Source organism: Felis catus, chromosome D2, assembly GCF_018350175.1.
Source record: "Felis catus isolate Fca126 chromosome D2, F.catus_Fca126_mat1.0, whole genome shotgun sequence".
Lineage (NCBI taxonomy): Eukaryota > Metazoa > Chordata > Mammalia > Carnivora > Felidae > Felis > Felis catus.
Genome location: NC_058378.1, coordinates 39,692,021 through 39,714,332, shown reverse-complemented (window position 1 = coordinate 39,714,332; position 22,312 = coordinate 39,692,021). Strand labels below are relative to the sequence as shown.

Genomic DNA, 22,312 nt, shown 5'->3' with positions numbered 1-22,312 from the left:
CAGGTGACATCGTGGTTAATGTTTTGACAGCTGAGTGGTATCCTAGCATAGGAGTATTTCTGGGAGATCGTCTAGCTCTTCTTGTGTAAATATTTTGTTTGCACAGCTTAACTGAGGTGAGGTGGTGTACGAGGCTGCTCATTTTTTCTAGGTGCCAATTGGCAGGCTGCTTTAAGGCACCTACTATGTGTAGCATGGTACCACCACTGAAGGGTATGTTGGTACGGGAGGGTGGGCCCAGCTGGTGCCTAACTCAAATGTGAGATGTCAACAATGGGCGTAGAGGTGACTGTTTGTGGACATGAACATGGAAGGGGAGAATTCCAAAAACACCACTGAGAAAGAATCGTTGGCAAGCTTTGTGGGAAATTGGATACAGATGATAAACGATCGGAAATTGAAATAAGCTGTCAGGATCACAAGTCTCAGAAGCTGGGGTGTATGTGTTTGGGGGAAGGGATGATTCCAGTTAGAAAAGCAACAGGGTTTTGAACAATGACAATGCATAGCAAGATTCACATTATATGAATATCTGAGCATTTGTTCCTCTTTAGTTTACTCCTGGATCCAGGCAGGAGTTTTACCTCTTCTCTCTGATCTTGGAATCCTTTTCCTCTATAATCTAGCTTTCATTCCTGTCAGATAGAAACTCCTGTTCTCTTGCCTCTCTGCATGGCTACTTCCTGCCCTGAACCCCAGCCCCTGGCTTTCCCGGCCCTCCCCTTCCCTGCCCAGTTACCCCACACCCCCCCCCAGGTAAAGTTGGGGCAATGCCCCGCTGCACCAGCTCTAACCCACACTGTGGCTTCTTGGCTGGTAAAGCCCCCAGGTCCTTACTGCCTCCCTGCTGCCTTGGGGTCCAGCTCAAGTTCTGCTTTCTCCATGAAACCTTTCTACATTTCTTTCTTCCTTTTCAGAAGAGCTGTTGTGTACGGAGTGCATATGTGGATTTTTTTTTTACTGAACCAAAGTCATATAGTGTTGAAATTACCTAAAATTAAAAAAAAACATATACAGTCTGAATCTATTTATCTCTCTTTCGTAAATAAGTTATTCACGTTCCGGATGATGTATGTGGGAAGACTTTGTGTTTAAATTAATGAGGGCAAAAGTAGTAAGTCCTTGGAAAATATCCCATGTGGTTATTATGTCATTGATGTTTAAGGGAGCTTCTCACCAAGGTTCAGAAATGTTTGCACTTGGGTGGTTCAGTCGGTTAAGTGTCCGAGTCTTGATTTTGGCTCAGGTCATGATCGCACAGTTCGTGGGATCGAGCCCTGCATCAGGCTCCGCACTGTGGCATAGCCATCAGGCATGACAGTGTAGGAGCTGGCCAAAGGCACTATCAGACCAGGTGCTCTCCACTAGTTACCTGGGGGTCGGGTGCCCTCCAAGCCCCTTCATGAAACTGGTCAGTGTGGCTTACACAGACTGCTCGTTGGAAACACAGCCGTTTGCTTGGTATTTTATATTCATTTGGTATTTTATATTTTAGTATCAGGGGTAAATCTGACCAAAACGTTATTTGTTTTCAAAGCCAAGTTTCTTCACAGGCTTGTCAGCAAAGCTTCAGAGTTGAAGGTTGCTGCATAGAGGTAAAATCAACTGTGGGCCTTTGACACCTTGAATTGGACTTAGGTAATCAGTGGGGGTGGGGGGACATTAGGACAACTCATGCGTAAGAGAGAGCGGGACAGCCTGTGCGCCAGGGAGGTTTTAATTTGAGTTTATGATGTCAAATTAGGGATACAAAGTCCCCATAGATTCAGTTTTCTAAGTATTAGATCTTGGCCAAGGTCTGCCAGTTCTCTCTAAAGGGAGCAGATTGAAACCACTATTTTAACTCTCGGTTCAAGTGCTATTTCTTTTAGTACATTTAGTACAAAATCAGGTAACATTTAGTACAAAAGGGATATCTTTCGACTGATTCAGCACTATTCGGGCCTTGCATTTTATCTTTTTCCATAAGAAGGTCATATATTGGGTCGCCTGGGTGGCTCAGTCAGTTAAGCGTCCGACTTTGGCTCAGGTCATGATCTCACGGTTTGTGGGTTTGAGCCCCACGTTGGGCTGTGTGCTGACGATTCAGAGCCTAAAGTCTGCTTCGGATTCTGTATCTCTGTCTCTCTCTCTCTCTGCCCCTCCCCCATTCACCCTCTGTCTCTGTCTCTCTCAAAATAATAAATAAACATTAAAATTAAAAAAAAGAAGAGCACGTATTACGTACATGGAAGGTGCTTAAGGAATATTTTATCGAAGTCTTATCGTGCACCAGCTCTGTGCTCAATACTCATCCTACCGCAATGGCCACCTCTGTTTCTCACAATGATGCTTACTTAACCTGCTTTACAGATGAGGGAGGTTAGGAAGCCTGCCCCACGGTGGACAGTGGGTTAGAGGTCACACAGGACTCCAGCCCAGAAGCCCACACTCTCATCCACGGTGTTCTGTGTGCTGCTTGTTAACTAACCTCTGTCTGCTGAAAGAATATAAGGTGGCCTAGATTTTGTGGGGATGTCATACGAGACTCACACATAAGATGGGGACTGAACTCCGTGCTTCCAGATCCTTCCCTCACTCTGAATTTGTGTCCAAGCTACAGAAGCCTCCTTCATATGTTTCTGGACACACCACTTCTCTGTGTAGGACATACCCCTCCACTCCATGCTTTTAGTCATTCTGGAATTCAGAGGGCAGTTGGGCTTTGCTCTCTGACTTACTGCCAGCTCTAGGGCCCTGTTGAGTACTTGCTACTTAAACCCCATCTCGCTCTTAAAGCAGAGTTAGAACGTAATGGCTATAGTTCTAGCTGCTAGGCTAACCTAGGTCTACAGTTCACATTAAACATTAGCTCATATTGCCTCCAGGTTTGAAACCAGTGTACCCAGAAGAAATTTACAAAGGGACAGCGATGTTGAAATATTTTAAGTGCAAACAGGAGGACGCCTGTGTGCTGACAAGGACAAGGCTATGTTGTCTAAAGTCCTTGTTTGATCCTCATGTTTCCATCCCTTCCCGGTGGCTTTTTCTCTTCGAACCTTCAGCAGTCTTGTGCCTGAGCGGTCCAGCTCGCTGTTTGTTAAATGATGAAATAGGTGTATGTAAAACCTCTTACTTTATCCCGTGAGGAGGTCACTTTAATATAGTTTAAATTCCCTGGATAGTTGGTGCTGCTGCTACTGACCAGGTGGCAAAACTCAAAGTTTAGAGCACCAGGAAGAGAACTGTAATGCTCACATTCTAAGTAGAGAGGGGATTTGGGGCCACCGCATCCTACCTTTTGCTTCCCACGGTCCAATATTTTTGATGCATGAGCTTTTGGCTGCTTACATTTTATTGCTTTCTAGTGGGAACGGGTTCCTCCACCCATTCTCACTGTCTGTGATCTCAGTTCCCCACTCTTCCTGCAGCCTGAGGTCTGAGAGTGGGAGAGAAGGAAGAGAGAGGCGCTGTCATGTAGAGCATGAATTTGGCTACAGATGTAACCCAGTCCACTTCTTTTCTTGGTCAAAGCAAAAAAAAAAAAAAGTGCGGGAATCATGTGATCAAGAATGTTGATCAAGTGCACAGGACTGAATAGGTCGAAGTTTAATGTATCTTATGGAAGCTGGACTCGGATAATTTCCCTGTAACGAATCCATCTCTCAAGAGTCTTTTTCCAAAAGCAAAAAAAGAAAAAATAAAAAAGCATTGTCTTCTGTAACCTGTCCAGATACTTTTTAATGTGACCGCCGGTGTCTTAGAGAAGCTGACAGCTTAGGTGCTTTCTATCAGCAGAGAAATGTGGGCTCGAAAGCTTTTCCCCTAAACGAACGTGTTGTGTAACGTCCACGCTGACTCAGAATACAGGTGCGTGCTCTTGCTCTGAGAAGGTAGAAGAAGGGGGAGAGCCCAGCCCAGACAAGGTGTGGGGGAGGAAAGGCAGCACCCAGTAGCAAAGGCCACCCTGTGCCGCAGCCTTAGCCGAAACCGCATCTCTGGGAAAGGGCTCCTTGCTGCCTGTTTGGATCCCTGAGTCACCACAGACCCCCACCCTCCAACGTGGGATGTTAACCTCGGCCCAATATGGAGATTAGCTGCAGAGCCGAAACAGAGTCCCAAAGGAGCTTCGGTTCTACAGAATCTGTACAGCCTTCTTCACTGTGCACTGACCAGACGTTGGGGCTCGGGAAATCCGAGCTGAGGACCGGAATTCCCCAAGGTAAGAAGACACCCCTCCCGCCCCCCCCCCCCCAGGAAATGGACTCCTCCAATTTTCTCACATGATTATTCAGGCCCTTTCACTTTTCCATATATAGGAGTCACTCAGGAGCGAGCCGTGACCAGCCGGAGAGAGTGACACGTCGGTACTCAGGCCCGCCCTCCTCACCATCCTCACCTTCCCCACCTTCCCCTCACGTGCACACAGGCAGTTCCCCAGAAGCGAGCCCTGTAGCTCTGCCAAAGACAAGCCTGTTGGGTTCCCCGGGGAGAAAAAAAAAAAAAAAAAGGCAACCACACAAAACCACTTCAGGCAAAGTCAACAGCGTTGAAATCGTTACCTTGAAGAAACCCAGTGGAGAAGTGTGCAAAGATGAATGGCCCGGTGGACGGCTTGTGTGACCACTCTCTAAGTGAAGAAGGAGCCTTCATGTTCACCTCGGAGTCTGTAGGAGAGGGACACCCGGGTAAGTAGGTGGCTGTGGACCGAGGACAGCCTGTGCCGGGGGAGCCATTTTCCCCGGGGCCTTAAAACCAATCCGTGTTCGTTACCGTGAGGGGTCTCTGGAGGCACCATAGGAGGCGTCTTTTAATTCTATTAATTTACTAATTTTAACTAGTTTTGGAAAACAGTCACTGATTAGGAAATGAGAAGTTGTCAGTTAATGAAGCCAAGGGTTCATGCTGCCACCCACAGCCAGCATCTCTGCACGATGAGGCCGCTACAGGGAACACGCGTTGGGTTGACTAAACATATTACACGTCTAACATGTATCGGATATCAGCTTTATATATTGGGGGGCAAGACAAAGCTTTATCATTGAGCGACTTAAACCAACAGAGAATGTTCCAGTGTTCCCTCCAACAAGACTGTGGTCGCTGAGTGTTGCACGTAAAGCGTGTATAGTCTAGGAACGAACAGCACATTCCAGTAGTCGCTGAGACAGATCTCCAGGTCCTGAAAGCCTCAGGTATATTATCTATGAGAAGTACAAATGACCTCCTGAAGAGGAAGAACTTTCGAGTATTTTCTGGTGCTGTGGGGAAATGGGAGAGGCTCGTGTGCAAACGTGAGGACCATGATCAGAGCCTCAGGCTGTAGGTCAGTGGTTCTCAGACATCAGGGAGCATCAGCATCACCCAGTAGGCTTGTTAAGGCAGAGTGCCGGACCCCACCCCCAGACTTTTCTGATTTCGTACATCTTGGGTGAGGCTCAAGGTTTGCATTTTTACTAAGTTCTCAGGAGATGCTTTTGCTGCTGCTGCTGTGGGAACCACACTTTGTGAACCACTGCTCAAGAAGAATCTTGGGGGCTGGGCACACTGACTTATTCTCTATGCACTTTTTCAAAATTCATCTGAGAAGTTAAAGTTTTGGTAACTTATCACCAAGGCTACCTTCTTTTCATCTGCCTCATCCATGTTATTTCAGAGCTTGTAACTCAGCTGTAGACATCTCCTTCCATATGCTTTAGCTGGTGGTTCTCAGCTGGGGGCGGTTTTGCCCCCTTCCCCCAAGAACATTTTGTAATGTCTGAAAACATTTTTGGTTGTCTGTCATAACTCTGCTGTGAGGGGTTGGGGGTGCCACTGGCATTTAGTGGATAGAGGCCACGTGTGCTTCTAAACATCCCGAATGCACAAGACCATCCCCCCTGCAGCAAAGAATTTTCTGGCCCCCAATGTCAGTAACAGTTTCTTACCGCTGTTAAGAAACCTTGGTTTAAACTCAGTTTTGTATGTGACTTAGCTCAGTTCGAAACAAATAGCCCCTTTCATTGTGTGTAACTTTATAAAGTCTCCGGGTGCTTGGGCACGCAGTGGCCGGAGGTCCCATAGTACACACCGCGGTGTGCTCAGTGGACAGAAGAAAAGTTCTAGCCAATCAAATGGCCGTGTTGTCTATTTAATGATAGGTCTGTCCGACTCTCCTTTCGGTTGCCACAATCAATTAACTGTCCACGTAAGTCAGCTTCCTCTAAGCTTGAGGACTTGTTGCTTGTCATTCCAGTGCTGAATTCTTCCACCAGCAGGATAAAATGAATGCTTTTTCAACTTCCAAGAAAACCACCTATGAGCTGTCTTACAGCCACTGAGTGATACTAATAGAAATTTTGAAAGCCTAAAGAAACAGTTCAGAAAGAGCCTCCTTACACGTTATTTCAGTCTGCGGAGCTGTCTCAACACCCTTGCTCATCTCGGCTTTATCCCTAATACCCCTTATCCCAGTCCCCCGTGTGGACTGGGGACATGTGGCCTGCGTCCTTGAAACAAGCAGAGTCATCTGCGGTCAGCATGTGAGTAACCCTACGAGTCCTGATGGAGATATTTTAGTAGCAGGCTTTCATTAGTAGGGGTGTGCAGAGGCCGTGGCATCAGACAAACCTGGATTTACAGCAGGGATCTGCCACTGGAGTGGGGTGCCTAGAAAGCCCGAAAGTTTAGTGGCAGTTTCTCAAGGAAAGATTAGAGAATTCACCTTTAATGGCAGATTAACATTTTAAGTTACATTCACGTGAATGTTTTAAATGATGCGCTTAGGACAGCAGAGCGCTTGATTCTGGATCTAGATTCTTCATATAAAAACCAAAAAACAAAAACAAAATAGGAGGACACAAGGAAACTTTTGGAGGTGACAGATATGTTTCTTACCTTGTTTATGGTGATGATAACGTAAGAGTACTCACATGTCCAAACTCCTCTAATTATATACTTTAATTTTATGCAGATAAGTTTTGTACACCAATTATACCTCAATAAAACTGGGAAAAACTGTATTAATTTATTAAGAGCCAACTCTGGGGACACCTGGGTGGCTCAGTTGGTTGAGTGTCTAACTTTGGCTCAGGTCATGATCTCATGGTTTGTGGGTTCGAGCCCCGTGCACTCTGTCAGTGCAGAGCCTGCTTGGGATTCTCTCTCTCCCTCTCTCTCTCTCAGCCTCTAGCTTGCTCTCTCTCTCAAAAATAAGTAAATAAACATTAAAAAAGTCAACTCTGCGGGTATTTTGAACATTAAATGAGATGTAATATGTATAAATAGGTGTCGCTTTTATTTCTGAATCTGTGAACATTGACTGTTTGCACAACCCCAAAGCAAGAGCGGACTTTTCCAGAGTGCCACTGAGGGGTCTGCATGCTCAACCATGTGGAATTCTTAAGGCAAGTGGTGGAAAAATAAGGTCAAATCTCTGCTTCTGTTGAGCTGTGGTCAGCCCCACCTTGACTGAGGTCAGACCCAGCTAGAACATCTAGCCTTCAGGGGGCTGAGTGGCAGTGGGGATGATCTGAGAGCTGCCTGTGGAAATGTTCAGTAGAACAGCAATGATGTGTAGAGGTTCTCTTATGGAATTTCTACAGCTGGGGTGTGGATTCGGGCTTAGTGCTGTGTACACAGTATATTTCAGCTCATGGAATCTGCAGAGAAATGTATCTGTTTGTCCCATCTGATTTTACGTGTCGGCACCTACTCTTACTGACATCATTAGCTATTTTAACTTCTTTTTTTTAAATAATTACACATTTTAATGATCATATCCACTTGTTAAATATTTTGATATCTATATCTATCTATATATATGTATATATATACATATTAATGTTTATTTATTTTTGAGAGAGAGAGAGTGTGTGAGTCAGGGGTGGAGCAGAGAGAGAGGGAGACAGAGGATCTGAAGCAGGCTCCTCACTGACAGCAGAGAGCCCGATGTGGGGCTAGAACTCAGGAACCACGGGATCATGACCTGAGCTGAAGTCAGACACTCAACCACTGAGCCACCCAGTCGCCCCAGATATTTTAACTTCTATTTCTAGGAGCTTTCTAGATTTTAGACTTAAAAGGAATATCTTAAAGAATGAGAGACTTTTTAGTAGGAGAATGTGTGTGTGTGTGTGTGTGTGTGTGTGTGTGTGTGTGTGTCTGTGTAAATTGCTATGGTCTTTTAGAACTGATTTTGGAACGTATGTCTTTTTGGGGGGAATGCTACGACTTCATGTAATATACATCATCCAAAATTAGGCAGAAATGGGATGAAATAAAAATTTCAAAATTTCCTAATTATGTATATTTAAAGAAGTGTCCTCTTTGGTAGATAGATTTCATATGTAAGCTTACCAAATACCTGATTATTTTGATACTTCAGTCTGTTAGACCCACTATCTCTGTGATTCTTATACATGTTCCTTCTCCTCCAGACAAGATTTGCGACCAGATCAGTGATGCCGTGCTGGATGCCCATCTGAGGCAGGACCCCAATGCCAAGGTGGCCTGTGGTAAGAGATGTCTACTCCCTGCTAAAGACCTCAGTGGGCTGGGCTCGAGGTCTTTGCCTGTGCTGAGGCCCTGGGAACAACAGAGAGCCAGGGGCTCCAGTGCCTGGAGGACCCCCGAGGTGATCACGGTTGCAGCCAAATCAGGGCCTTGGCCAAGGTCATGGGGCAGGGGTGCCCGAAGGGAGACCAGAGCCCCTCTGTCCTCACTGTGTGCTGCGCAGACAGCTCCTTCCCTCTCCAGTGGCTCCCTAGCCCCTGCGTTGAGCACCACTGGGACCTGTGCCTTCTGAGGGTACACTTCACCCTGAGATATATCTTTGTGAATGGCCAGTGAGAAGGTTGGCCCGCCCTGATCTCAGGACCTCAGCCTGCGGTGGAATATTAGCAACAAGGGGCGGGAGAGGCCTCCCGGAGGCATGTTGACAGCATTCTTTATGACAACCACCTGCCACCGTTGTCTCACTTTGAGCCACGCGGCAGTCGTAACGTTGTCTTCATGTACAGTTGGGGAAACCGAATTAGGCTAAATAAGTGATCCAAGACCATGTGAGAAGGACGGGGGTCACTGTGAAAGCGAGGTGTGACCGGGTCTGTCCAAAGCGTAGTTCTCTGGGCAGCATTCACACACGGTCAGCACTTCTGCCGGGATTTACTCTGCTTGTTAACATTGTTCCTTCGTTTCCGGCACCCACGCCTCGTAAGACTCTTCGTGAGTCCCTTTATCAGCGCTGTGCGGGGGTCCAGGAGTGGCGCTCCCCTCGGCTGGCCCGTGGCCGCTGACCATGCCCCCTCTCTTGCAGAGACGGTGTGTAAGACGGGCATGGTGCTACTCTGCGGAGAGATCACCTCCACGGCCACAGTGGACTACCAGCGGGTGGTGAGAAGCACCATCAGGCACATCGGCTACGACGACTCCGCCAAGGGTGAGGCGGGCCCCCGGGTCTGAAATGTGTGGGCGCCCCCGCCGCCGTGTCAGATCCGAGGCTCTCTGTCCTCTGCCAGTGCAGATACCAACTGGGAGAAAAGAACATTCCTTGGCCCACCTGGCAGGTCAGGAGTCACGGTCTCTGGCGATAGCATGGCGGCCCACGGGATGGCGCCCGGTTGAACTAGCCCGTGTCCATCTGTCGTCGCCTCTGGTCTTGGTGCTGGCAAAGGCTTTGGAAGAGAGAAGCACCGAGTAAAGGGAGCCATCCTCCGCTGGGGAGATGTTCTCTGCCGGGCGTGGGCGCTGGTCTTTGTATTTGTCCTCTTCATCGTTTGAGGCCCTCTGCCGTACTCCTGCAGACGAGGCAACTGAGGCTTGGAGTCGTAAATAATTTGCACGAGGTGACAGCCAGTAGTAGGCGGCCCTTTGGAGACTCCTGCACTTGCTGCTTCAAGATGCCGCTTCTCGTTCTAGACCAGGAAAAACAAAGTGACTCAGTCCAGAACTGGTACTCGTGGCAGGTGGAAGGAGACAGGCTGGCCGAGGTTGGCCCCAGTGGCAGACAGTGTGGGAGCTTGTATCCCAGGGAAGGGACCCAGGCCCTGGCAGGAATCGAGGAGGAGCGCCGTGATCAGGCCGGGGTGACAGCTGGAAAGAATGGGGGACGGGGGGACTCGCAGCAGAGTCCAACATCTAAGACAGGGCAGGGTGGGAAAGGGTCCGGTTTGGAGAGGCACCAGAGGACAGGGTGCGAGAGTCAGATGCTGAGGGCCTGTGCACACGGGCTTGCCACTTATGGGTTCTTGAGGGTGACGTGTGCCACCTCTGTGGGTCGGGACAGGCTGGAACGATGTGCTGCATGTGTGTGAGTGAGAGTCCCTCGCCGCTGAGGGTGCAGACACACAAGCTCCGTGCAGCCACCTTCTGACCCACTTAGAGTACTCACTCAGCACACGGAAGTGGAGACAGAACCAATGAGCACAGGCTCATTCTGCCAGTCAGCACAGTGTTCTGGAGGAAACACATTGTCCCGGACCAGCAGCTTCCCAACATGTCACCATGCACAGCTACACCTGTTCTACCAGGAAAAGGCGGTTGTTTAAGACGTGTAGACCTTATTCAAGAGCAAGCCTTGTTCTGCACTAGGTGGAAGGGAAACTTCCCAGGAGGCAGTGTGTGCTGGCAGGAGAGAGCGAGAGAGAGCCCAGCTCTGCTGCTGGCTGCATCTCGGCACGCCCAGCTTGTCGCTGTGCCTGCACCCAGAGGGCCCCACACAGCGACACAGCGCAGTGGCTGCACTAAGAGGGCCCCGGGCTAACCGCCCCGCACTGCTCTTGGCTGCACAGTCGCTGCTCCTCTCCCCTTGGTCCCCTGAATTCTGTTTTTCCAAATCGCTTGGAGCCCTTGATGGATTCTCAGGGCTGAGAAGCTTCACTGTCCAGAGAGCGATTAGGGAAAATGCAAAATGTTTAATGCACAATCGGTGAGTCCTTGGCAGGCCTCTAAAGATGGCTCATTGGTGTGTGTGTTCAAAAACATTCGCTGGGCACAGGAACCTGCAGAGGATAAAGGCATCCTGGTGCTTCCGGAGTGGGGGCACTGCCTGGCATTAAATGGCGCAGTATGGGGTGCCCAGCGGCGAGTCGGTGGGAGGGAGGGAGGGGGGAAGGTCCAGGGACGTTTACTGAGAGCTGATCAGATTTGGACGTGTGGGGATGGGGAGCCGGAGGAAGAGCATTCTAGACAGAGACCTAGCGGAGGTAGGAAAGTGTGCCGCGCAGAAGGCTGGCCCCGAGTGAGCGTGTGTTGGCTGGGGCAGTTCAGCTGGGAGGGGCTGGGTGGACCCGAGGCGTCTCAGTTCTCCTTCACCGGGCAGCAGGCCCCACGTGAAGCATGGACATAGACAACAGCCTGGATCTGGGTCAGTTGGTTGGTTTTAGTAAAGCTCACACTGGCAGCATAGGTAGAATAGACTGGAAAGAGAGTGACGGTTACTCGGCTCGTCACCAATACTTGGCCTGGTAGTAGAGCCTCTGTGAGTTTCAGCCCCTCAGTCACACAGTGCCCACGGCCGGGCCCAGCAAGGCCCGAGGGCCCACAGGGAGAAGATGGCGCTGTCGGTGCCCAGCGGCCCCTTCTGGGGCTCCGGGGGCGGGGCTGCCACTCGCCAGCAACGAGTTCTTCCCAGGGGCTGGGAAGAACAGCTTCCACGTGTGTGCCTGAACTTTGGGGGTGGGCAGACGTGGCCACAGCCTCCCGAGGTGTGGCTTTTCCATTTGGCTTCAGGCCCTGTGCAGAGCTTGGGATCAGAGGACTCTAGCTCTGGGAGCCTCTCTGGATAGTTCACGTGCACTGTCTTTGTTCAGTGTGTTTCATAACGTGGATTACGCCTGGGCTTCCGAACAGCAGTGCTGGAAGGTGATTTTCAGCCTGGGTCTTGGAACGTGCCTCCAGAAGGGTAAGGGGGCAGGGCCACGAGTCACCCAGCGCAGCCGCAGCCGTTATCTGATTTTCATCTTGCCGTTCTGTGTAGGATATAGATTTCTAATCTAGGTATAATTTAATGTAGTAAAATGCGCTGTGGAGGATTTTCTTCGACCAGCCTTCCAGATGATAACATGGGATGGACACATGGCCTTCCCCATCCTGGGCCTCAGCTCCGCCCAACAGGTCCCAGACAGATCCCAGCTGGTTAGAGACCGCCCACCCCCACACGAAATGCCGTGTCGGGAGCTGAGCGGTCTGCCAGGACGCTGGAAGCCACCCTCTGTCTGACCCGTGTCCCCACGAAGGCCTGCTTTCCCTTCTGCTTAGGGTTTGACTTCAAGACCTGCAATGTGCTGGTAGCTCTGGAGCAGCAGTCCCCGGATATTGCCCAGTGTGTACATTTGGACAGAAACGAAGAAGACGTCGGGGCCGGAGACCAGGTGACCACACGTGGAGTGCAGGGTCAGGGGTCAGGATAGCATTGTCTGTGTCAGCCCTGGCTCTGACCCGCGCTGAGTTGACAGCTGGGAAGTTCATGAGTAATGGATTGGACACGCTGTGGGGTGGACCCCCCTCATCCTAGCAGGAGCTCCCGGGGGGAGGGGTCCGTATGCCTGGAATACATTAGGACACCCCTGCTTCAGGGCAGCGACTTGAGGGCACGGCCTGTTTGTGGAAGACTGTGGTCGCCGATGCCCAATTTGGGTTTGTCCCCCCCTCCCAGAACATTGTCTTGTCTTCCTGTCCACAAGTGCCCCGCCTCCCCGTGCAGATGTTACGTGCACGGGGCACCCAATACAGCCACGCTTTAGATGAGAAGGTAAAATGCATATTGCTCCGTTGACGCTCTCCTCCAGGGTCTGATGTTCGGCTATGCCACCGACGAGACAGAAGAGTGTATGCCCCTCACTATTATCCTCGCCCACAAACTCAATGCCCGAATGGCGGAACTCAGACGCTCCGGGGTCCTCCCCTGGCTGAGGCCTGACTCTAAGACCCAGGTGAGCCTCCTCCTACCCCCCTCCCGTGGAGTCCCAGACACACACTGGGGACCCAGACACCCCTCTGGGTCCTCTTGGTACTTGTCATTGTTGGCAACAAAATGGTCAGTCCGGGCACTCAAAATATTGTTGGTTGTGAAAAGAACTATTTATCCAAAAACTCTTCAGGTCTACATGTTTTCTCCCCTAATGTTTATTGTGAAAAGTCTCAAAAATACAGAAAAATGGAAAGAACGGTTCTGGATTTTTTTTTTTTTTTTTTGCCTTCTTAGCATATGTTGACTCTGGCAATGTGTTTCCCTGGTTCCTGCCACACATTTACTTCTTAATTGGCTTCACACTTTAGGTCACTGCCCGTCCACACCCACAGGTCTCCACACCTTGAGCAAGGTCTGAACGCCGAGTTGACAAGGGCCATCCGTGCCTCGCTGTGGCCCTTTATCACTGTTTCTCGCAAAAAGGCTTTCCCGTTGCTGTTTTGGACTCTCTGTTCCCATGGGCCCTGACCTCTCTGCTCTGGACCGTGGGGAAGTCCTCACCGGAGTCCACATGTGAAGGCCGGCGATGATGCAAGTGTTAGCGCATGTGGGTGGAGGCGCCCCGTCCACCTCCCCTCTCCACGTCCCTGCCCCGTGTCACCCTGGCGGCCCTGTTGGCCCCCTTCCCGGGGCTTCCTCCCCTGGCTCGTCTCCCACCCCCCAACGGGTCCCCTTCCACCCATGCTTGCGCCCAATTCCTACTTTGTCACCTGTAAGGTGTCTGGACCAGCAGCCCTACTTCTCATTCCCCCTACACACATGTGTGCCGGACAGCCATCGTGTGCAGCCTCACGGTCACCTCCTCCTCGGCTCCAGGGAGGGCCATGGTGCCCCCCCCCCCGTCCTGCTCAGCGCCCCCTCTGTCTCCACCCAGCCTCGCTCCATGTTTTGCCTAGAGAGCACCTCTTCTGCTCCAGCCTGGTTCCCAGGCCACAGCAGGGATCTGCGCCGTGCCCTCCCAAGGACTTTCCCTGCCTGGAAACTCCACTTAACTCCCTTTGAACTTTTAATTTCCTAATACTGGCTCGGAATCCTTTACAGTTTTCTGCTTCCCGCAGGGGGAGAACCCCCCACTTGTTATGTTGGCATTGAAGCCCCTTATGGTCTTCCAGCTTTACCTTCCTCTACCTCCCCACCCCAGTCCTTGCTTAGTCGGAGTTACTTCACTCCCTAGTGCTTTGTGCCTCTGCTCCCACCCTTCGCCTCTCCTGGGATCTGCTCGGTTCCCTCCTGTCCGTCAGTGGCCAGGAAGCTCCCACCTCCCATGGTTTCCCCGGTGGCCACCACCAGACGGGGCCTTCTCTTGCCCCCGGACTTGGAATTTGGCGCATGCGGTTGTGTAGCTCAGCATGGCTGACCGTGACCGTGACCGTCCCGTTGCCCCCGTTGCACAGAGGCGCGTCCACCTGACCGCAGGTGCGAGGCCACGCGGGGCACAGGTTGCAACTGTCTGAACCCGGGACAAGGACTTGCATGTGTGGCCTACAGCCGACCTTTCCCGGTGTTCTCCACATGCCTCCATCATCAGCATTCCTCGGCTGCTCTTCGAGGTCCCGGGGCGGGAGAGCTCAAATACGAAGACTGCAGTGGTATCAAAGGAACAGGGTGCACGGCGGCTGGCGCGCCCGGCTCCATCGTGCGCCAGAGCTGCGCTGTGTCGGGAGGCGGGAGGCACGTCTGCAGAAAACGGAAGCCTAGAACAGAGGCTGGAGGAAGGAGAGCGCTGGGGCTCTCCTTTTCCTTGTGTGGCAGTGAGACCCAGAGGCACCGCGGTGGGGCCGGCTGAAGAGGGAAGGCCCGCGTCATCCCGCTCAGCAGTGGAGGGGTGGGGGCGGGGGTGTGCTCCTCCAGGGTTTCTCCTCCTGCAGGGATACATGGAATTCTCTTAATGCTACTTTGGTTACCAAAGTCCGCCTCACTCCCCTGCCGCGGGGGGGGGGGGGGGGGGGGGGCCGAGCCCCGGGCATCTCAGGGGCAGGGGCGCGGGTCTGGCCCCACCGCCCGAGGGCCCCTGCACACAGCTGCCTGGAGGTGAGCGGCACCGTGCCAGGACCGGTTTCTAGGCCGGCTCCATGGCCTGTTTGTGAAGGACTCTCATCACCTGACCAGAGTGTTAACTGTGAACAGGACGAGTCTTTCCACCCGAGCAAATTCTGGCTGCTGGTATTGAGAACCGAGCGGCAGTACGGATGGCTGTTTTTGTACCTGGTCAGAGTTGTGTTTTCCGTGGTGTGATCCCCACCCCCCCCCCATCTTGCTGACATGATGAACGAAGAGGCATGCTCGGAACCCTCGGCTCGGCCACAGCCCTGTGGTTCTGTGTGGAAGAAACGCTGCCTGGGCTCATGGCTGGCAGCGGGGGAGCGGAGGAAGCGGGCCTTCTCCCAGGGCCTGATGCTGATGCCGTGGATCTGGTCCCAGAGCCGGTCACAGGGCCTCCCCTCTTGGGGGCCCCCGCCCCAACTCCAGCAGCCTGTCACAGCTGTGTGCATGTAGCCCAGGATTTAAAGGTTGGTCTCGGGACACAGATGTCACTGTGCACCTGCCCCTCGAACGAGGGTCAGACATCACATGGGAAGGGCTCTCTCCCTTCCTTCTTCCGGATCCCACCCTCTTGCTCTTTGAACCAGGCAGGGCACAGAGCGGGAGTTTGATGCAGGCCCAGTGTTTGGCGGATATCCGAGGGGCCTCAGGCGGACAGAGACCCTGCTGCAGGCACGTCCCCGGGGAGGCACTGTTTGCTGTCCCGTGGTCCTTTCAAGGCCCTGGGGTAGGAAGTAAGGCTGCCAGCCAGGGACACCTGGCGTAGCCGCGTTCCCACAGGCCCCACACACCCCCAGGCCTCCTCTGGGCACTGCTCTTGTGGGTCCACACTGCCCCGGGTGGCACGCGGGCCTGGGGCTCCCATGTGTCCCTCGGGGTCTTGAGTGACAGCCTTCTGCTGGGCAGAGCCCCGGCTACCAGGCCACAGAGCTCCAGGTCAGAGCCCGGCTCTGCTGGCTGTGTGGTCTTGACCGAGGTGTTCATGCTCTGAAGCCCCAGCTCTCCCATCTTTAACACAGGGCTGCCAGCAGCCTCTCACAGCCTCTGCTCGGCTTCCCGCATACAGAGCACTGCAGTCCGAGCTGGTTTCCCTCCAGCCTCATCCGCCATCCTCACTGTCCCCTTCCCTTTCGCCCCGCAAGCCCGGGGTGCCCAGACCGCAGTCCTCTGTTACCAGTCAGACCAGGCTGTGGCATCGGGTTCTCACACTCACTGACGTGTCACTATAGCACAGGGTCTCTGAGGAAGGATTTTGTCTGTGCTGCTACGGGAACGACACCAGCTTTGGGATCAGGCAGAACCGGGTCTGGCTCTTTGGCTTTCCGCTGACTGCTGTGTAACCTCAGACGAGTTGCTTCGATTCTCCTGGCCTGGTTTTTTTCTCATTTGTGAAGTGGAGATGATAATGCCCGTCTTGCCGGGATGGCCGAAATGTGAATTGATCATGCGCAGATGGCCCCACCGGGGTAGAAGCGAGCATTAGACCTGCCCCCGTGGCTCGACCTGCAAGGGCACCGCAGGCGGGTTCCTTCCCTCCAATGTGCTGTCAGCTTTTTTTCCTTTCTTTTGCTCAAACACCCAGAGGCTGGCCTTCCCAAGCTCGCTGCTCCATTTCTGCCAGCCTTACTTGAGCCCTTCTCACCCTGTCCCTACAGCAGGCCAGTCCTCTGGCCCCACACACTTCCAGAGCTCTTCCACTGAGGGACTGGGGCAGCCGGCGTGGCTCATGGACACCTGTGCTCCTTGACAGGAGCCAGGATACCTTGGCTTTGTGCCACGGAGGGTCAGAAAAGGGCTTTGGCCAGGGGGGGATTCGTGGCACCCAGAACCCGCTGAGATAGAAGGGGAGGAGGCTAGCTGGGTCACAAATAGAGAGGAAACTCTGCAACCCTGAGTCTCTAAGTGGCACTAATTGTGGCCATAGCTGGGAATAGCCTATGCCTCATGCCCAGTCATCCCCTGGCACTGGGCAGCTACTCAAATACAAGAATGTGTCAGATTAACTTTTCTGGAGGTCCTTGGAGGACAGGAGCCCCCCCCCCACCGCCCCTTCGTTTGGATCCTGGGAGCCCCGCCTGCCGTCTGAGTGTCTGTGCCTGGCCGCAGTGTGTCCTCAGTTCAGGGCAGGGCCTCACAACGTCTCCCCTGCCCTTGTGACCCGACAGGTGACAGTTCAGTACATACAGGACAACGGCGCGGTCATCCCCGTGCGCATCCACACCATCGTCATCTCCGTGCAGCACAATGAAGACATAACGCTGGAGGACATGCGCCAGGCCCTGAAGGAGCAGGTGATCGAGGCCGTGGTGCCAGCCAAATACCTGGACGAAGACACTGTTTACCACCTGCAGCCCAGCGGGCGGTTTGTCATCGGAGGTCCCCAGGTGCGCCCTTGCCTCAGAGCAGATCTCTCCTGATTCGTCTTTGTTACCGGGGTTGCTCACCTCCCTGGGCGCAAAGGAGGAGGTGGCTTTGTGTGACTCAGCCACGTCCAGCCCTGGACACAACATGAGGTCAGCTCACACTCCGTGGGGCCTGCTGTCCGTGTGTCAGTGCAGGAGGAATTGGGGACATGTCCCCAGGACTCTCCCACCTCGTGCAGCCTGGCCCTCCCTCTCCAGACATGTCATACTGCCCCATGCTGCCGCCTTGCCCTGCTGAGATGCCAGCTCATCTTTGCGGATGACTGGCCTTTCCCAGGTGGCATCACTGGGTCTTTGCCACAGGTTATGTTCAACTCGTGTTCGGGCAGGTTTTAGGCGGGGACCCCTGCTGTCCCCTTCCTCCTGTACGGCAGGAGAGAGGACGTAGAGATCGGCAGAGCACGTCTGAGAGGCTGCTGACCTCTGCCAGGGGCGCCTCAGAGGGGATGCGTTACTCAGAGCGGAGCCCCCGTAACGGGTTCCGTGACCAAATGTAGTGCAGAAACACAGGGGGAAAGAAAGGCAAAGCTTACTGTCATTTCTTGCAGGACTGCAGGACTTCCCAAGGCCTAGATGTGCTAGTGGGAAGTGTGGATCTCTAAGCAGGGGGGATAGAGTACGTGGTCTTTCCCCAAAGTACTCGACATGGAGCCCTTGCCCTTTTAAAACATCATTACTGGGACCCCCGGGTGGCTCTGTTGGTTGAGTATCTGACTCTTGATTTCAGCTCAGGTCAAGGCCCCAGGATCATGGGATGGAGCCCTGAGTCAGGCTCCAAGCCTGGGATTCTGTCTCTCCCGGGGCGTGGGTAGCTCAGTCTGTTAAGCATCCAACTTTGGCTTAAGGTCATGACCTGGTGGTTCGTGAGTTCAAGCCCCACATCAGGCTCTCTGCTGTCAGTGTGGAGCCTGCTTTGGATCCTCTGTCCTCCCCGCTCCTCTCTGCCCTTCCCCACTCTCTCTTTCTCTCTCTCTGTCTGTCTCTTTGTCTCTTTCTCTCTTCTTCTTCCTCTGCCCCTCCCCCCCTTCAAAAAAACAAAATACAAACCATCATTACTGCCCAATGTCGCACAGAGCAGACACTCGAGGAAACGCCAGCCAGGGCCACGGCCCAGGGTGTGTGTGTCGAGGCTCAGGGCCCTCCTGCAGCTCGGATTTGCCCATCACAACTGACTCCTAAAAACAGGCTGAAGTAGGAGCTGGCTAGGATTCCAGGGAACCTCTGTCCCCTCGTTTGCACTTTCTGATGAGGCTCTGGCAGGTTACCTGGGTGCTGTAATGGGTCAGTGACTGAACTGGGGTGAGAGTGCAAGGTTTCTGGCTGACTCCCAGCTTTGGGGGCGGGGAGTGGGGGGAGGCGGGTCTTTGAAAAGTGCCCACGGGCAGCTTCAGGGCCCCCCTTCCCTGTTAGTGCGGTGGCCATCACGGTGCTGCAGCCGCCCGTCCGCCCTGCCCTGTGGGGACCCTGGTTCTCATACCCCCCCTCCATTTCTTCCTTTCTGTCTGCAGGGGGATGCGGGCGTCACTGGCCGTAAAATTATCGTGGACACCTATGGCGGTTGGGGGGCGCACGGTGGAGGGGCCTTCTCCGGGAAGGACTACACCAAGGTGGACCGTTCGGCAGCTTATGCTGCCCGCTGGGTGGCCAAGTCCCTGGTGAAAGCGGGACTCTGCCGGAGAGTGCTCGTGCAGGTGGGTCAGCCCCACTCCGACCACCCCACCTCTGCCCCGGCTGAGGCCGTGCTGGCCTGCGGGGGGGGGGGGCACACTCCTTGCCAAAGGCTGTGACTGTGTGTTGCATGGGGCACCAGGGCATGTACCCTGAAAACCTCAGGGAGGGAAAAAAATGTTCAGGGAGAGGGGCACATACTGAATCTGCTCGCTGCAAAGATGGTGGAGATTCCTAGACAGACGAGGTGGGGGAGCACGTCGGGCCAGGGATGGGTGGTTCCAGCTGCCCCTTTCTGAGAGCATCGGGATCTCTGTGAAGGGCAGACCCCCTGCACAGAGGCTTTTGTCCCTGACCCTCGTCTCTTCTGGAAGGTCTCCTACGCCATCGGTGTGGCTGAGCCACTGTCCATTTCCATCTTCACCTATGGAACCTCTCAGAAGACAGAGAGAGAGCTGCTAGATGTGGTCAACAAGAATTTCGACCTTCGGCCCGGGGTCATCGTCAGGTAAATCACTGCCCCATCGCTGCCAGACGGGCCCTTCCTCCCCCCCTCCCCCAGATGTCTGGCTCCTCTGAAAGAGAAAGGGAAAAAAAGGACTTTCAGCCTCCCCGGAGCAGGAGGGCCTCCAAGCTCCTAGCCCAGCTCAATGCACACCCCAAGTGCAAGATGTCTGCTTTTCAGGTTGAAGGGGGTGTCTAAGGTCCCTGCTGGCCCAGAGACGCTGACCATCCAGGGGGGCCATCTTTGAGCAGGTGGGGGGTTGTAGGAAAGTAATCACAAGGCTGAATGCTGAGAATTGAGCTGGCGGGTCTGGTCCCATCGGCCCGTGTTTCTGAGGCCGCTCTTGCCTTGCGGAGCTTGGCCGTGTGGTTGGTCTGCACCAGGCCAGTAGAGTGGAGAGGAGAGAAGAGGAGGAAGGCACAGCAAGGCCAGAGTTCAGATTCTGAGTCCTGGGTGTGTCTGTGTAACCAGGCTGCCCCCGAACCTCTGAGCCTGTTTCCCAGGGGCCAGTGACAGTCACCTCATGAGATGTGGTGTGGCGTAGACAGGAAATGTATGGGAAATTGCTCTGAGCAGTGACAGTCCACACTCGGTTTGTTCCTCCTGTGCTCAAAATTCAGAGAAACTCTGCTCCTTTTCCACTGAAAATGACCCTTTCCTCTGCTGACTGTGCAGGGACTTGGATTTGAAGAAGCCCATCTACCAGAAGACGGCGTGCTACGGCCATTTTGGAAGAAACGAGTTCCCATGGGAAATTCCCAAGAAGCTCGTGTTTTAGAGCTGGTGGGCGCAGGGCCTGCCTCGCCCTGGAAGCTTCTGGATTGGCACCTCTTGTCCAGGACCCCAACTCTCAGATGTCCCAGGCCCAGGGCCCTGACCGCTCCCCCACCCCCCACTGCCGCTGCAGGGAGTGCCTTCCCCACCCACTGCCCCCTCCTGGACCAAGCTGCACCCCTAAGACTAGCCCTGTGCTGTCGTCACTGTGAATGGCAGGGGGCTTGCTGGTGCCTGGGGTCAGACCTCCTCATGGCGGTAGTCACACTGTCCCCCTGCTTTTCCCTCAGACTGAAGCGATGTTAATTTAGTGGAAAAACGACCCCTGTGAAGAGTAAATTCCCCCATGCCTCCCCCATGGCTGGTCCCCTCCTCCCTCACAGATCTCAGGGATCCTGGGTGTGCTGGCTGTGCCCTTCCCATCTATGGCCTGTGCCCTGAGCCAAGGGCCTTCACGGAGGCATCTCAGGCTAGGCATCCGGCGGGGACAGGAACAGGGGCTGACACCTGCTGAGCAGCTATGGTGTGCGAGGGCCCGAGCCAATTACCGACCTCGTTTCTTCTTCACCGCAACACGGTGAGGTGACACCTCATTCCCACTTTCCATATGGGGAAACTGAGTCGCAGACCGCCTAGGTAACTTTCCCAAGGTCCTACAGCCACATGTGTCAGGACCCACACGTGATCCAGGGGCTTTGACTCGGGAGCCTGTATGCAGCCCCCAACCCTGTTCCCATCTCATGCCGGACGGAGGCTTGAGCAATGACCAGCAGCTCTGTGGCCTCTGTCCTGAAGACCTGAGCTTGCTGCTCTCCTCTTGGTGAGCCCTGGGCAGGGATATGCAAAGTCAGGACAGAGAAGCAGCTTGTCCCAGCTCAGGTGGCCAGCCCCTTAGATGGGTCCGGAACCCCGTAGCTTCCAGCCCTTCTCTCTTTGGCCTCTTGGTCTGAATGCTGTGGGAATAAGTGTGTGAGCCCCTCAGACGCCCCTTCCAGAGAGGCCACTCGTAAGGGCCGAATATCTAATGTTAAGTGGTGACCCCAGGTGGCGGAGCTGAACTCCTAGCGGTAGACAAGTTGGCTGAGGTGTCATGAGGAGATTCTGCCTTTGCCAGGTGGCTCCCGGGGCACAGCACTCAAGGGGCCTGAGTGGTCCTCGGTGCGCTAAGGTCTCGGAGGCTGCACGTTCACCTGCCTTTCCATCCCTGGCCAGCCCTGCCTCCCCCGCCTGTCAGCCTGGGCCGCTGACGGCAGTGTCTCTGCCTTCTCCCTAGCTGCCCAGACCACAGGCTCAGGTAGGGGCCCCCAAGGGTCCCATAGAGCACTGAGGCTTGGGCTCTGCTCCAGGGTCCACGGCGCTGGTTCTGGCTGAACCAGGCAGCCCAAGAACCCTCATCTGGGGAGCAGACGGCCTGTATCTGGGCTCCAGGCCTGACGCACAAAGACGCCAAGCTTTTCTCCTTACGTCAGGGAAAGGGCAGCTCTTCAGGGGAGAAAAAGAAGGCCCATTTACCACAGAAACCTAGAGCTCGTGTCCACTCCCAGCAAGTCTCAAGCTCCCTCCAGGAGAGGGAGGCCCAAGCTTGCAGGCGGTCAATGCCTCCCACCCAAGCCCTAGTCACAGCGAAAATTCAGAATTGCATGGTTGCCCCTCCCCCCCGGAGATAAAAGATCTTTTTTTGGACATTGTTGATATGAAACTCGAACCTTTATGTGTTAATAGTTCCTGCTGGGACAGTGAATAAACAACTACTCTGTGCTCGGTTTTTGTCTGCAAACCTTCAGACGTACCTCACCAGGAGCATCTCTATCCCCCCCAGCATAGAGGTGCCCTCTGCTCTGTGCCCCCCCCCCCCCACTGGAGCCCTCTGTTCCCGTCCGGGTGGGCTTCTCCACCAGCTACTGTGTTAAGTCATGGCATTTCCCTACTTATTCCCCACCGCACTCTGCTGAGTTTCACGGAGGCCCAGGGGGT

At 53.8% G+C, this 22,312-nt stretch overlaps 1 protein-coding gene across 2 annotated transcripts; it reads left to right on the top strand.

Annotated features, from left to right (window-relative positions):
* Window positions 1-2,126: 2,126 nt before the first annotated feature.
* MAT1A (methionine adenosyltransferase 1A) lies at window positions 2,127-22,101 on the top strand. 2 transcript variants are annotated; one of them, XM_045040214.1, is made up of 11 exons: window positions 2,127-4,201; window positions 4,299-4,667; window positions 6,212-6,497; window positions 8,394-8,471; window positions 9,272-9,394; window positions 12,214-12,326; window positions 12,744-12,887; window positions 17,134-17,352; window positions 18,900-19,082; window positions 19,434-19,567; window positions 20,240-22,101. In XM_045040214.1, the coding sequence occupies exons 5-11, from the start codon at window positions 9,292-9,294 to the stop codon at window positions 20,340-20,342; spliced, it is 999 nt and encodes a 332-aa protein (XP_044896149.1). In that variant the 5' UTR covers window positions 2,127-4,201; window positions 4,299-4,667; window positions 6,212-6,497; window positions 8,394-8,471; window positions 9,272-9,291; the 3' UTR covers window positions 20,343-22,101. The 2 variants fall into 2 exon arrangements, with proteins under 2 accessions (XP_044896149.1, XP_019668948.1); XM_019813389.3 differs by lacking the exon at window positions 6,212-6,497 and having other exon boundaries at window positions 3,907-4,201.
* Window positions 22,102-22,312: the final 211 nt, after the last annotated feature.